Source organism: Pyrgilauda ruficollis, unplaced genomic scaffold, assembly GCF_017590135.1.
Source record: "Pyrgilauda ruficollis isolate IOZ18807 unplaced genomic scaffold, ASM1759013v1 scaffold16, whole genome shotgun sequence".
NCBI classification, from domain to species: domain Eukaryota; kingdom Metazoa; phylum Chordata; class Aves; order Passeriformes; family Passeridae; genus Pyrgilauda; species Pyrgilauda ruficollis.
Genome location: NW_024514764.1, coordinates 12177604 through 12190102, shown reverse-complemented (window position 1 = coordinate 12190102; position 12499 = coordinate 12177604). Strand labels below are relative to the sequence as shown.

The 12499-nt window shown below is 52.1% G+C and overlaps 2 protein-coding genes across 4 annotated transcripts in view; both read right to left on the bottom strand.

Moving 5' to 3' along the window:
• Nucleotides 1-476: 476 nt before the first annotated feature.
• On the bottom strand, nucleotides 477-6183 carry MRPL28 (mitochondrial ribosomal protein L28). Its single transcript, XM_041462334.1, has 5 exons — nucleotides 5821-6183; nucleotides 5578-5730; nucleotides 4176-4310; nucleotides 1256-1342; nucleotides 477-857 (listed from the first exon to the last, which is right to left on the bottom strand). The coding sequence occupies exons 1-5, from the start codon at nucleotides 6106-6108 to the stop codon at nucleotides 774-776; spliced, it is 747 nt and encodes a 248-aa protein (XP_041318268.1). The 5' UTR covers nucleotides 6109-6183; the 3' UTR covers nucleotides 477-773.
• Nucleotides 6184-6798: 615 nt separating this feature from the next.
• Nucleotides 6799-12499, bottom strand: part of PGAP6 (post-glycosylphosphatidylinositol attachment to proteins 6) — a 24441-nt gene continuing 18740 nt past the window's right edge. For 2 of the 3 annotated variants that reach the window (XM_041462319.1, XM_041462317.1), the window contains exons 10-13: nucleotides 11329-11522; nucleotides 10326-10472; nucleotides 9817-9933; nucleotides 6799-9367 (exon numbers count right to left, since the gene is read on the bottom strand). In XM_041462319.1, coding sequence (XP_041318253.1) covers nucleotides 9071-9367; nucleotides 9817-9933; nucleotides 10326-10472; nucleotides 11329-11522 — 755 coding nt within the window. In that variant the 3' untranslated portion in view covers nucleotides 6799-9070. The remainder of the gene's footprint in view (nucleotides 9368-9816; nucleotides 9934-10325; nucleotides 10473-11328; nucleotides 11523-12499) is intronic. The other variant, XM_041462318.1, reaches the window with a different exon arrangement.

Below are 12499 nucleotides of genomic sequence, written 5' to 3'. Positions count from 1 at the left end.
CCACAGAGATAACCCACACAAGGTTCAGCCTGCAGGCTCTGTGCTTGCTCCTCACCTCAGAGCTGAGGGGAAAAGGGCAGAGGCTGATTTTGATCCACCCAGAAACTCACTGCACCACCACAAAGCTTCCAGACAACACCAGGGACTCCCAGTGCTGCTCATCAGCCTGTAATTATCAGCCAAGTGCTTTGCAGTCCCTTGTTGCCAGACAGCAGCAAAGACTTCAACACCCGCTTCAACTACATCTTTACAAAATAAGATTTAAAAGTCACCAACTTACAACAGAAACAGGGCTGTAACCCAGGGCTCAGTGAGCTGTGCTGGGGAGCTCAGCCCCACCTGCTGAGGGTTTGGGGTTCCACTTTTGGGACACAACCATGCCCGGTGGATGAAGCTGGGGATTGATCTAAGTTACATTGCGTCTCACAGTCCCTGCTACAACACATGAATAAAACAAGTATCAGAGAGAAGTTCACTGCTATGAATACCAAAATGTGTATTCTGTATCACAAGTGGGCTCTCAAGAGCAGCCAACTGCTTGTACAGGCACAAGATCCACACTGAGTCAGTCTGACAAGAACTCTCAGAGCCACAGCACAGAAACTCTTTCCTCAGCCCACAGGAACAGTTCCTCACTGAATTTAGGCTCTCATGACACTTCAGCAACGTGGTTTTCACATGGCCTCTTCCTCAGCAGCATGGTTCAGGCAGCAGAGCCCCTGAACCCACTGCTTTCTCTGCAGCAGGGGTTTTGCTGCCAAGGTTTCTTCCTGCTACTGCTTCTGCACTGCCTCTTGCTGTTCTCTCAGCTGGCTGACCAGCTCTTCAGCATACACCTTGAAGAGGGGGACAGGGTCCTGCAACAAAGCAGAGGATAAACCACGTGAAAGGAGTGAACCTGAGCAGCAGCAAGGAGAAGCACAATGGGGAGCCCAAGGAGTGCTGGCAGCTAAAACCAGAGGAAGATGTGACTGGGCTTTATTCAGGGACTGACCAAGGCAACCTGCTGTGCCACAGCAGCAGCTCAGCTCTGTAACCCTCCCTCAGAGAGGGCAGGCACTGTGTGGGGCATTCAGCAGCTCCCCCAGAGCAGATGAGGACCATCAGTAACTCCCAAGGATATCTCCCTCTTTCTTTCTTTCTCCCTCCCTCCCTCCCTCAGTGTCTCCTGGAGCACGTGGCTGAAGGCACCCCATGGAGAAGCTGCATGTGCAGCCACAACACCTCAGTGCTGAGCACTGCCTCAGGAAATCACCTTTTTTTCCAGAAGCCTCTGCTTTTCTATGGCTTCTTCCAAACTCAAGCCAACCCATTCAGCTTCTTCCTCTGGGATCACAAATTCCTGTGATAAAAGGAGGAAAAGGTAGCACAGTCTTTGCAGCTGACCAAGATACAAACCCACTCCATACCCAGTGCTGGAACCCTGATTGCTGAGAATCTGAGACTTTCTGTGCTGACAGGCACTGACCCCCAAGAGAATACAGCACTTGACCTGAGGCCATAGAGAAAACTTCCAAAATTTAATGACAGAACTAAAATTATAAGTGTGTAGTTTAATAGAAGTGTATAATATCACACAGTAAAAAACTTAGCATTTAAAGTTTTAGATTATAGTAATATATATACAACAAGATAGAAGTTTTAGAACATAAGCTAGTCCTTCTTCTTCGTAGGTTTAGGTGGTATTGCATAATTAGACAAAGTCCACAATTCAGACTACAAGTGGATAGTTGTTAAGTTAGAAGTAAAAATAATTTGTGTCATTTCTTAATTAGAAAATTTATCCTTTAAAAATCTTATAAAGAGAGAAATACAACTCAAATTTTTAGTTTATTAAAATAAAGTACTATAAAACTCATAGTTTATAAGAATATAATATAAATAAAAACTAATAAACATCGAAGTCCAAACAAAAAAGACTATCTCACACACTTAATCCCAACCCAAAAAAAAAATAAAAATAAATTAAAACTCCCTCAGCCCAGGACACAAACATGAGATCCAGTGGGAACATTACTATGAACAAACCTCAGAGCCCTGTTCCCTCATTTCCAACAGCCAAGGTCCACCTCCCTTCTCTCCTTTCCCCTTAGCAGGGTCCTGCTCTCTGATCAGCTGTGTCTGCTCCTGCAATTCTTTTATGCACTTCTGGGGCTGTTTCTCAGCACAGCTCCAAGGACTGTGGGTGCTGGTGGTGCTTCCATGCTGGCAACCACCACCAGCTGCACAGAACTGACACAAACCAGGCACTCTGGGCTCCTCTCTCCAAGGGCAGCACAAATTTTTCTGCTTTTTATTGCAGGCTCTCGCTGACCTCAAGCACAGCAAAAATACTGCTTTTTCTGTCCCTAAATGATGACTACAAAAATTAGAAGCCTACAAAGAGACAAGAAAAACCTGATGATGTTTATATTTTCTTGTCCCTCAGCACAGGAGCACCAACCAGTGATGGGTGACCATCCAAACAGCAAACACCAGGACAGGCTGTTGGATTAAGCCCTTTTCTGACCCAGAGATGGGGTAACTGAGAGGTGTTTTAAAAACTTAGCATTTAAAGTTTTAGATTATAGTAATATATATACAACAAGATAGAAGTTTTAGAACATAAGCTAGTCCTTCTTCTTCGTAGGTTTAGGTGGTATTGCATAATTAGACAAAGTCCACAATTCAGACTACAAGTGGATAGTTGTTAAGTTAGAAGTAAAAATAATTTGTGTAATTTCTTAAATAGAAAATTTATCCTTTAAAAATCTTATAAAGAGAGAAATACAGCTCAAATTTTTAGTTTATTAAAATAAAGTACTATAAAACTCATAGTTTATAAGAATATAATATAAATAAAAACTAATAAACATCGAAGTCCAAACAAAAAAGACTATCTCACACACTTAATCCCAACCCAAAAAAAAAATAAAAATAAATTAAAACTCCCTCAGCCCAGGACACAAACATGAGATCCAGTGGGAACATTACTATGAACAAACCTCAGAGCCCTGTTCCCTCATTTCCAACAGCCAAGGTCCACCTCCCTTCTCTCCTTTCCCCTTAGCAGGGTCCTGCTCTCTGATCAGCTGTGTCTGCTCCTGCAATTCTTTTATGCACTTCTGGGGCTGTTTCTCAGCACAGCTCCAAGGACTGTGGGTGCTGGTGGTGCTTCCATGCTGGCAACCACCACCAGCTGCACAGAACTGACACAAACCAGGCACTCTGGGCTCCTCTCTCCAAGGGCAGCACAAATTTTTCTGCTTTTTATTGCAGGCTCTCGCTGACCTCAAGCACAGCAAAAATACTGCTTTTTCTGTCCCTAAATGATGACTACAAAAATTAGAAGCCTACAAAGAGACAAGAAAAACCTGATGATGTTTATATTTTCTTGTCCCTCAGCACAGGAGCACTAACCAGTGATGGGTGACCATCCAAACAGCAAACACCAGGACAGGCTGTTGGATTAAGCCCTTTTCTGACCCAGAGATGGGGTAACTGAGAGGTGTTTTAAAAACTTTTATTCTCAGTTTCATGTGAAGAGTGAGACAGTATAGAAGTCATAAATTACACTACTGTAATCAGAAGTTAATGATTTTCAAATAAAATATTATTAGTAACAACAACAATAATAATAAACATACAATATTATAAATAGTGTATCAGTAGAAATCTTTATATAAATATAATATAAATATTCTATTAATATAAACACATCATTATAAATATATTATTATAATTATTTATATTATATTATCAATTATAAATAATATTATATATTATAAATATGATTATGACAAATATTGTCATAATAAATATTATTATAATTATTAAGTGGTTTTTGGTTTATCAGTTTTTGTTACATTATGTTCTAAATGTTTTAAAGCTAATTATTTAAAATTACTCTTTGTGGGTCTTATAATGTATTTTTCATAGTTTTATTTTTCTAAAGTATTTAGTCTCATTTGTAAGGCTATCTTTTGAAACTTGTTTTAGTTCTATTTCTCTTAACAATATTTCTTATTCCATGGTATTTTGAAGCCAGTATCTCTCATCTTAAGGTTTGTGTAGAGATGTATATTACGCGAGATTTTCGTTAGGCTTTGGGAATATTTTACACATTAATTTTTCACAGTTCCCCCTCTGTCCTGAACAGCACCACACGAGGAATGCCCCCAGGCGGCAGAACGCACCCTGTACTTGTCATAGACGGCCTCTCTCCTGGCGGGGTCGCCGGGGTGCAGCGCGGGGTCGCGCCGGGCCAGGCGCAGCAGCATCGTCCTCTTCAGATCCATGCCCAGCTTGGAGCAGAGCTCAGCCCGGGGAGTCTGCAAAGCACCGCGTCACACGGCTGCCTGCCCTCTGCTGCGGCCCCACAGGGCCCCTCTGCATGGGGGAGCCCTCTTGTAACACTCTTGGGTTAGGAGAGACGCACGGCACTTTTTGGTGTTCAGCTTGTTTATTGCTGTCTAAAGCTTTGGCACGCCGTCTGTACCAGACAGCACACAGGGAAAGCACTGCAGAGTGGTTATAAGATTCACAGTTTCAAGGTCTCCTAAAGTTGTTTCATCTAATTAACTCTTAAAACGTACTTTATTTTTACTTTTCTACTAATAACTCGTCTCTCGTCTGTTTATGTAACTTTTGCATTGTGGCTTTCCTCACCCAATTATTTTTGTGCTACGAACCCTGTGGAAAATGGAGCAGATGAAGACAGAGACAACGCCCAAGATCTTCCATTTTGCTTTGGTCAACATCTAGATTAAACATCTCAAAACCTAAATTTCTCACCCAGTGACAAACTATACTACTCTCTATTATCTGTTTCACACTATGGTAGACTCTAGTCTGTGTTGAAGCCTTGCAAGCCCTCTCCATGGGTGAAGGTTAAAGGCAGTGTTTATCTGGGGGTCAGAACCCCTCAGAGCAGCCACAGAAATATTCTCTGTGCCCTGGGCTCCCCCAGGGTTAGGGACCAGCTGCCAGGGGCACAGCAGTGCCCCAGCACACTGCCAGCTCCTCCACACCCAGCACAGGCTCTCAGGACACAGGTGAGAAAAGATCTGTTGGATTTGTTCTGACAATTCAACCACAGCTCTGAGTTTGTGTATCAAGGGCTCCAGTCAAGAGGGGATTAAAGGCTGGGAGCATTAGACCTGTGCTAAAGCTTTAACAGCAGCAGTTGTTCAGCCTGGAGGACACTGAGGGCAGAGCTCAGGGGGGGCTGCAGCTCCTCCCGAGGGCAGCTCCAATCTCTGGGACAGGGACAGGGAATGGCTGGAGCTGGGCCAGGGCAGGGTCAGGCTGGAGTTTGGGAAAGGTTCTTCCCCCAGAGGTGCTGGGCAGTGCCCAGGCTCCCCAGGGAATGGGCACAGCCCGAGGCTGCCAGAGCTGCAGGAGTGCTTGGACAATGCCAGGCACAGGGTGGGATTGTTGAGGGGTCTGTGCAGGGCCAGGGCTTGAGCTGGATGATCCCTGGGGGGTCTATTCCAGCCTGGGATTTTCTGTGCCTAATTCCAGGACTCCCTGCCTTCCAGCGGAGGCTGAGGGCAGCTCGGGCACGGCCCCGCGTGGCCGGGAGCCCGCCGGGGGTACCTTGAGGATGTAGAAGTCGAAGCCGAAGGCGGCGTCGATGAGGTCGAGCGTGCGCATGGTGACCGTGATGGTCAGCGTGGCGTCCAGGATCTCGCTGTAGAACTGCCGCTTGAACAGCTGCGGCTTCCACGTCTTGGGCAGCCTGGTGGAGAGCTGGGCACGGCCCGGCCGTCAGGGGCTGCCCCGGGGGAGGCGGCGGGCCCCGGTGGCACCGGCCGGGCCCGGGAAGGGCGCAGCGCTCACCTTGTCGTCGCGCGCGTAGCGGAAGCCGCGGACCCATCCCTCGCCGCCCCAGAGCCCCTCGTTGGCGGCGGGCGGGTAGTACACGGGCACCGGCACGTCCTGCACGCGCTCGCGCTCCCCGGTGCGCGGGTTCCGCCGGTAGCGCAGGCCGTGCGGCTCCCAGTGCACGGGAGGGGGCGGCGTGTTATCCTGCAGCGAGGCCAGGTAGTGCTGCGGCAGCCGGGCGCAGATGCCATCCCGCATCCGCATGGCGGCCCAGAGCCGCGGCGGGAAGCGGTGCAGCGGCATCGCCCCGGCCCCGCGTCCCGTCCCGGCCCCGCCGCCGCTTCCGCTTCCGCCCCGCGCGGCCGCCAACGGGACCGCGCCCGCCGCTCATAGGCTGACACCGACAGAGCGCGACGGCGGCCGGGAGGGGCCGCGCCGTGCCCGCGTTTCGCCCCGGCCAGCCCTGAGGGTGTTGGAGGGCGGGCCCGGAGCGGAGCGGGACGGGCACGGAACCGCTGGAATTCCACCCCAATGGGCTCGGGAGCACGGCTGGAGCTGTCAGGGCAGGGTTAGGCTGGATTTTGGAAAAGGTTCATCCCTCGAGGATGCTGGGCAGTGCCCAGAGAATGGGCACAGCCAGAGGCTGCCAGAGCTCCAGGAGCGTTTGGACAATGCCAGGCACAGGGTGGGGTTGTTGGGTGTCTGTGCAGGGCAGGAGCTGCCCTGGATGATCCCTGGGGGTGCCTTCCCACTCAGGATATCCCGTTATCCTGTGAGGAAGAACACACGGAGGGAGCAGAGCCCTGGGCTCTCCCTCTCTGGGCCATCCCAAAGCCCACCCGGACACGGCCCTGAGGGGGACCTGAGCGGGGCATGCGGTGAGGTGAGATGAGATGAGATGGAGATGAGATGGAGATGAAGATGAGATGGAGATGAAGATGAGATGAGGCCCCTTCCAGCCCTGTGCTTGTGTAACTGCAGCCACCAGGCGTCTGCCCGCAAATACCATCACCTTTATTAAATTATAAAACCGTAAGCTTTAAAATTTACCATATAAAATAATCACAGGTATTAACAGCAAAGAAAAAAATAACCTTTTTTTTTTTTTTTTTTTTTTTTTTCCCCAGACACAGGAATTTGCTCAGATTTTACCGAAAATAATTAACCCTCCCTGCTGCAGGCACCAAGGCCGGGTCAGCAGGGAGGGGGCAAAGCAAAAATGAATGATCAAACATAAAATAAACAATCATGTCAGCAGGATTTCTTGCCCCAAAGCTTCTCCTGCTTCCAGCATGGAAATCCCTGAAGGGAAAGGCCCGATGAGGAATTATTGCTTTCTATGATAACCATCAATGCCTGGCCATATCAGTGGCATCAGGTCACACTGGTGGCACCTGGGTCATGCTAGCAGCACCCAGGTCAACACTGGGGGCACCTGGGCCACCCTGGTGGCACCCAGGTCACACTGGCAGCAGTCAAGTCACACTGGTGGCACCTGGGCCACACTGGCAGCACCTGAGTCGCACCAACAGCACCTGGGTCACACTGGAAGCACTCAGGTCACCTTGGCAGTACCCAGGTGACACCAGTGGCACCCAAGTCACACTGGCAGCAGTCAGGTCACACTGGTGGCACCCAGGTCCCACTGGCAGCACCTGGGTCACGCTGGCAGCACCCAGACCAGTCTGGTGGCACCCGGGTCCCACTGGTGGCCCGGCATGGACGGCACGGCTGTGAAGGAGCAGTGGTCCCCTGCCACGGTGCTGGGGCCTCAGCACCGCTGTGCAAACCGAGACAGGGGACAAAAAAAGTGCCTAAAAGTGGTAAAAGTTGGAGGAAGCCCTGAGGGCCCCATGTCCCCCTTCCCACCGTGCTGCCCTGGATGGCAGCAGCACAAGGAAAGGCAGGGGACACGGGTGGCAGGGGGATGACACTGCTGGGTGTGGACAAGTGTCCCTCACTTGTCCTTAAGCCTGCCTAAAAAGGGGGACTTTGCAGAGGAAGGGGAGGCAGAGGGATAAAGTGCACAGCTGAGCTGGGTGCCCTTCAAAGCAGAGGAAGAACCCCAAAGAGGCAAATCCTTCATTAAAAGCTCTTTCCTCCCCAAAGCCACCTGAGGAGGGGCTCCCAGCAGCACACACCAGGCTGACACAGCTGGAAGGATGGAGTTGAGCCCTTATCTGTAGAAGAAGGATGGGCAAAGACAACTTCCCTGGTTGCCAAGTTCTGCCCTTGCTGTCTGCGTGCCCTGGAGTAAGGCTAAGGTGAGACACGCTGCAAAGGAGACCCTGGCCAGCCGGGGAGCCCCTGGTGATGCTCCTGGCTGGGCTGGGACTGCTGAGGCCTCAGGAGCCTGCAGCACATCCAGGCTCCGAGGCACAGCAGGCTGGAGGAGCAGCTCAGGCACCATCCCGAACCACCTGTGCCACCCCAGAGAGAGCCCTGCCCATGCCACACCCCCCAAAAGGAGGAGAACAGTGAATCCCTGAACACCATCAGCCTGGCTCCTTCCAGAGCTGAAGTTAGACTAAACCCTGCACTGCTGTGGGTTTCACATGCTGCTGCTGTCTCCTGCATGTCCCCACGTGGGTTTTTCACATTCCTGCCCAGTCTGACCCTGAATCCAGGGCCCAAGTCCCAGCCTCATTCTTCTCCCACAGAATCAGGACCAGGTAAGAGCAGCAGCACCTGTTTCAGAAGGAGAGAGGCTCCAGACCCCCAAGGAGATGGCAGCCAAGGGCCCAGACATGCTGGGATCAGCTCCCTCCCACCCCATCAGCACCAAGGGCACTCGGCAGCATTTGCTCCCCAGAGCAGAAGAAACGTGCTCTTCTCTTGGGTTCAAGTGCTGACTGCAGGATGGCAGGGGAGGTTCCTGTCCCACATCCTCTACCAGGACGGGGTGCAGAGAAGAGCCCAGCAGCCAAAGCCTTGGCTCCAGCTCAGTGTGGGCTAAGCCCAAGCCTCATGGATGCAGCAGCGGGGGAAGAAGGGTTGGCGATTTCCCCCAGGGCTCTGGGGAGGTGGGGGACAAGCTATTCCTCGATCTGGAACCATGAAGAGCCTGCCCCACCCCAGCAGAAAAGCAGAGGTGGCCTCAAACTTGCCTCCACAAGACCAGCCCAGACCATCTTCACCTTTAAACCCAGTCCACGCTGCGCCCTCCCGCCCAGGGGACGAGCACGTGAGAGGGCTGCCGACGTGCGAGGGGCAGCCACGGCCAGGAGCAGCCTCCCCATCCCTCCACCCCTGCAGCCAGGACAGGTCAGGTGACAGCATAGAGCTCCTCACGGTCGTTCTGGCAGATCTGATAGCGACACGTGAGCTTCTGGGACCAGGCCCAGGGCTTCTTATGCTTGTCCCGAGGAGGGAGCAGGAAAGCGACGCTGCAAGCCACCAGCACGTGCCAGATGCTGTGGGTGTAGTAGTAGTTCTCATTGGTTTCCATGAAGGCGTACACTGAGATGGCAATGAAAGCCAAGGTGATTCCTGGGAGGAGGTAGAAAACCCAGCGCTTCCACGAGGAGGGATAGCAGTGCCTGCGCTTTGCTCCATGGTGAACCTGGGGGGTCAGAGCACGCAGGGCTTCAGCAGCCCAGCAGAGGCTGGGGCAGGGGGGAAACAGACCCCAGAGCATTTGCCAGCCTCCCAGGGTGCTTGCTGTCCCTGGGGGATTCAGCCCCCCGCTGTTTGGGCCTATCTCTGCTCTGCAAACCCCCCCCAAGAGCTGTGGCACCAGAGCCCAGCACAGATGCTACAGCTCCTGCCCAGGGCCAAGCCACAGCCCGTGTTTTGGGACAGCACTGCAGTTCCAGGTCTGAGACCCAGAATCAGGGATTTCTCAGCTACTGAAGGGCTGGAAGGTGAATCCCTTGCCCCGCTCCCTCCACCTGGGTGTTTCAGGGTTTCAAGCCATGCCTCTGGATGGGCTGGAGCCTTGGCTCAGATCTACCACTTCCATTCCCATGGGGAGCAAAGGGCAGCAGGTCCTGCCTGGCTGCCCTCACTTACCCACGCTGTAACCATGATGAGCAGGGCGAAGAGGCAGGGACCCATCATGTTCCACACCCCTCTGCGGTCCAGCTGCAGGGACATGGCAATTAACAGGGTCCCCAGGATGAAAAGGACCTGGAAAAGAGATACCACCACTACTGGCAGGAGTTCATCTGTTGAGAGAGCACAGCCAGACATGCCAGAGGCAAGGAGAACCTCTTCTTCTGGCTTCTCAGCTCTGCATCCATGCAAGAGTCAGGAAAAACACCTTCAAGAAGGAGACACCACAGAAGCCACAAACCTTTACCCCAAATCTCAGGGGAAATTTTCAGGCCCAGCCCCTACAAGCACGCAGGCTCACAAGCCAAAGTGCTGGGACAAAACAAGCCAGGGTGGCACTGGGTGACAAACAGGCTTTGTCACCCAGCCGTGTCACTAAAATACAGTGGTGAGAGGGCTCAGCGTGGCCACTCATGGCTTGGCTGGCTGGGGTCGGGCCGGGTCATGTGGGGACACCTGACACTCACATATTTCAGGATCTTCTTGAGGCGGGCCATGCACAGGATGGTGACCCAGATGGACACCACGGAGCCCAGGAAGTCGCAGTACTGCAGGGTGTCGTAGTCCATGATGCACATCACGGCCACGCCCGGCTGGTCACACGCGTGGTAGAACTGCGCCGGGGACAAAAGCAAAGGTCAGCATGGAGCCAGCAGCACCACACGGCTCTCTGAGAAAGGGAGGCAGGAGAACGCTCAGCCCCCAGGCAGGATCTCTCCTGCAGTTGTCTCCGTCTCTCTGGGTGCCTCCCAGTGAACCCCGGCCAGGGCTCAGCCCACAGACAGGATCTCTCCTGCAGTGGCTCCAGGAAGCTCCACCAAACCACTGTGGATTATGGAAAGCAGGTGAGAGCAGGCACACTGCACTGTCCCAGCAGCTCTGAAAGGGCAGGACACAGAGCTGGGGCAGGTCCAGAGGAGGGACATGCAGCTGATAAGGGGACTGAAGCACCTGCTCTATGAAGACAGGCTGAGAAAGTTGGGGCTGTTCAGTCTGGAGAAGAGAAGGTTGCATGGAGAACTCATAGCATCTGAAGGGGGCTACAGGGAAGCTGGAGAGGGATTCTTCTCAGGAATGGAGTGATGGGAGAATGACTAATGGGTACAAATTGAAAGAGGGGAAATTTAGGTTAGATATTAGGGAGAAATTTTTTACTCTGAGAATGGTGAGACACTGAAACAGGTTCCCCAGGGAGGTTGTTGATGCCCTAGCCCTGGAAGAATTAAAAGCCAGGTTGGATAAGGCCATGGGCAACCAGGTCTAGTGGGGGTGTCCCTGTTCATGGAACTAGGTGATTTTTAAGGTCCATTCCAACCCCTTTAACATCCTTGGATACTACAATGTGCCCATAGAGGTGCTTGTCCAATGATCCCAGGAGCTCCAGGATGGGCTGCTCCACCAAGGACTTCATTCTGGCCAGCATTCCCAGAGCTCAGGGGGAGGTGTCAGGGGACACAAGGCAGTCCCTACCGTGGAGAAGAACATGGTGTAGGTGTAGACAGAAGCCTCCACCAGGTAGAAGCGATAGACAGCGACTGCAATGGCGGGCAGGAACATGAGGTTGCTCAGGGTGAGCAGGAGCGTGGCCAAGTTCTGTGTGCCCACAGTCTGGGCCTTGGTGTCATCTGTGCAGCTCCAGCCGCCCCAGCCTGTGGACAGAGAGGCTTCTGTGGATCTCAAAGGCCCTGCCTTGTCCTCCCACAGCAACCAGCAGGAGCCTGGGGTGCCTGAGAAGGAGCAATCCCACACCCAGACTGTCCCTGAGCCTCTTCTCCATCAGCCTCCCATACTCCTGCTCTCAGGTGTCTCATTACTTGTCACACACTCTGCTGTGGGAAGCTGGGGAAGCCCAGCAGAGCCCCGTGGCTGCCCTGAGAACATTGCCCAGGTTGTCCCCGTGTAGCAGAGGCCATCCTACATCCAGACTGGTACTTTCCATCCCTGCTGTAACTCAACACACATGCTACTTGCTGGTGGAACATCAAGCACTCAAGGTTCAGATGCTTCACGTGGTGCTGTAAGTTGGGTGCAAGATCCCTGCACATCTCAGGAATCAGGAGATTCCTGAGAATGATCTTCAGCACTGAGGAAGCCACTGGGCTCCTCTCCTACCAGCTGTCATAGCAGGGCAGACCCAAAACCAGGTCAGGCTGCTCTGGACCTTCCCCACCTGATTTTTGAAGATCTCCAAGGATGGAGACCTGGAACCTGTGCAAAAACAAACAGCTCTGAAGGGGGAAAAAATGTGTCTTCTTCAATTTAGGTGACAATTTCCTTGCTGCAGCCAATGTCTGTGGCCTCTTGCCCTTTCCCTGTGCTCACTCTGCATAGCTGACTCCAGGGTTCCTGTAACCTCTGGGTAGCAGGAAGTGACTGGTCCCACTCCACCTCCTCTTCCACTGGCTGAACAAACCCACTGCCACAGCCCATGGTGACATCCAGGGCTGCACAGGAGCCTGGGAGTGAAAATTTCCTAAAGGACAGTACCTGACACAAAACACAACTCTCACCCCCTGACTGGATACCAAGGATTGAACTGAGGCAATCTCTACGAACACAAATCTGCCTCTTCTCCTTAAAAATTATTTAAATTATTTTAATTAAAGATTTGGATGCCCATGCCCTCCTTTTGAAGAAAAGA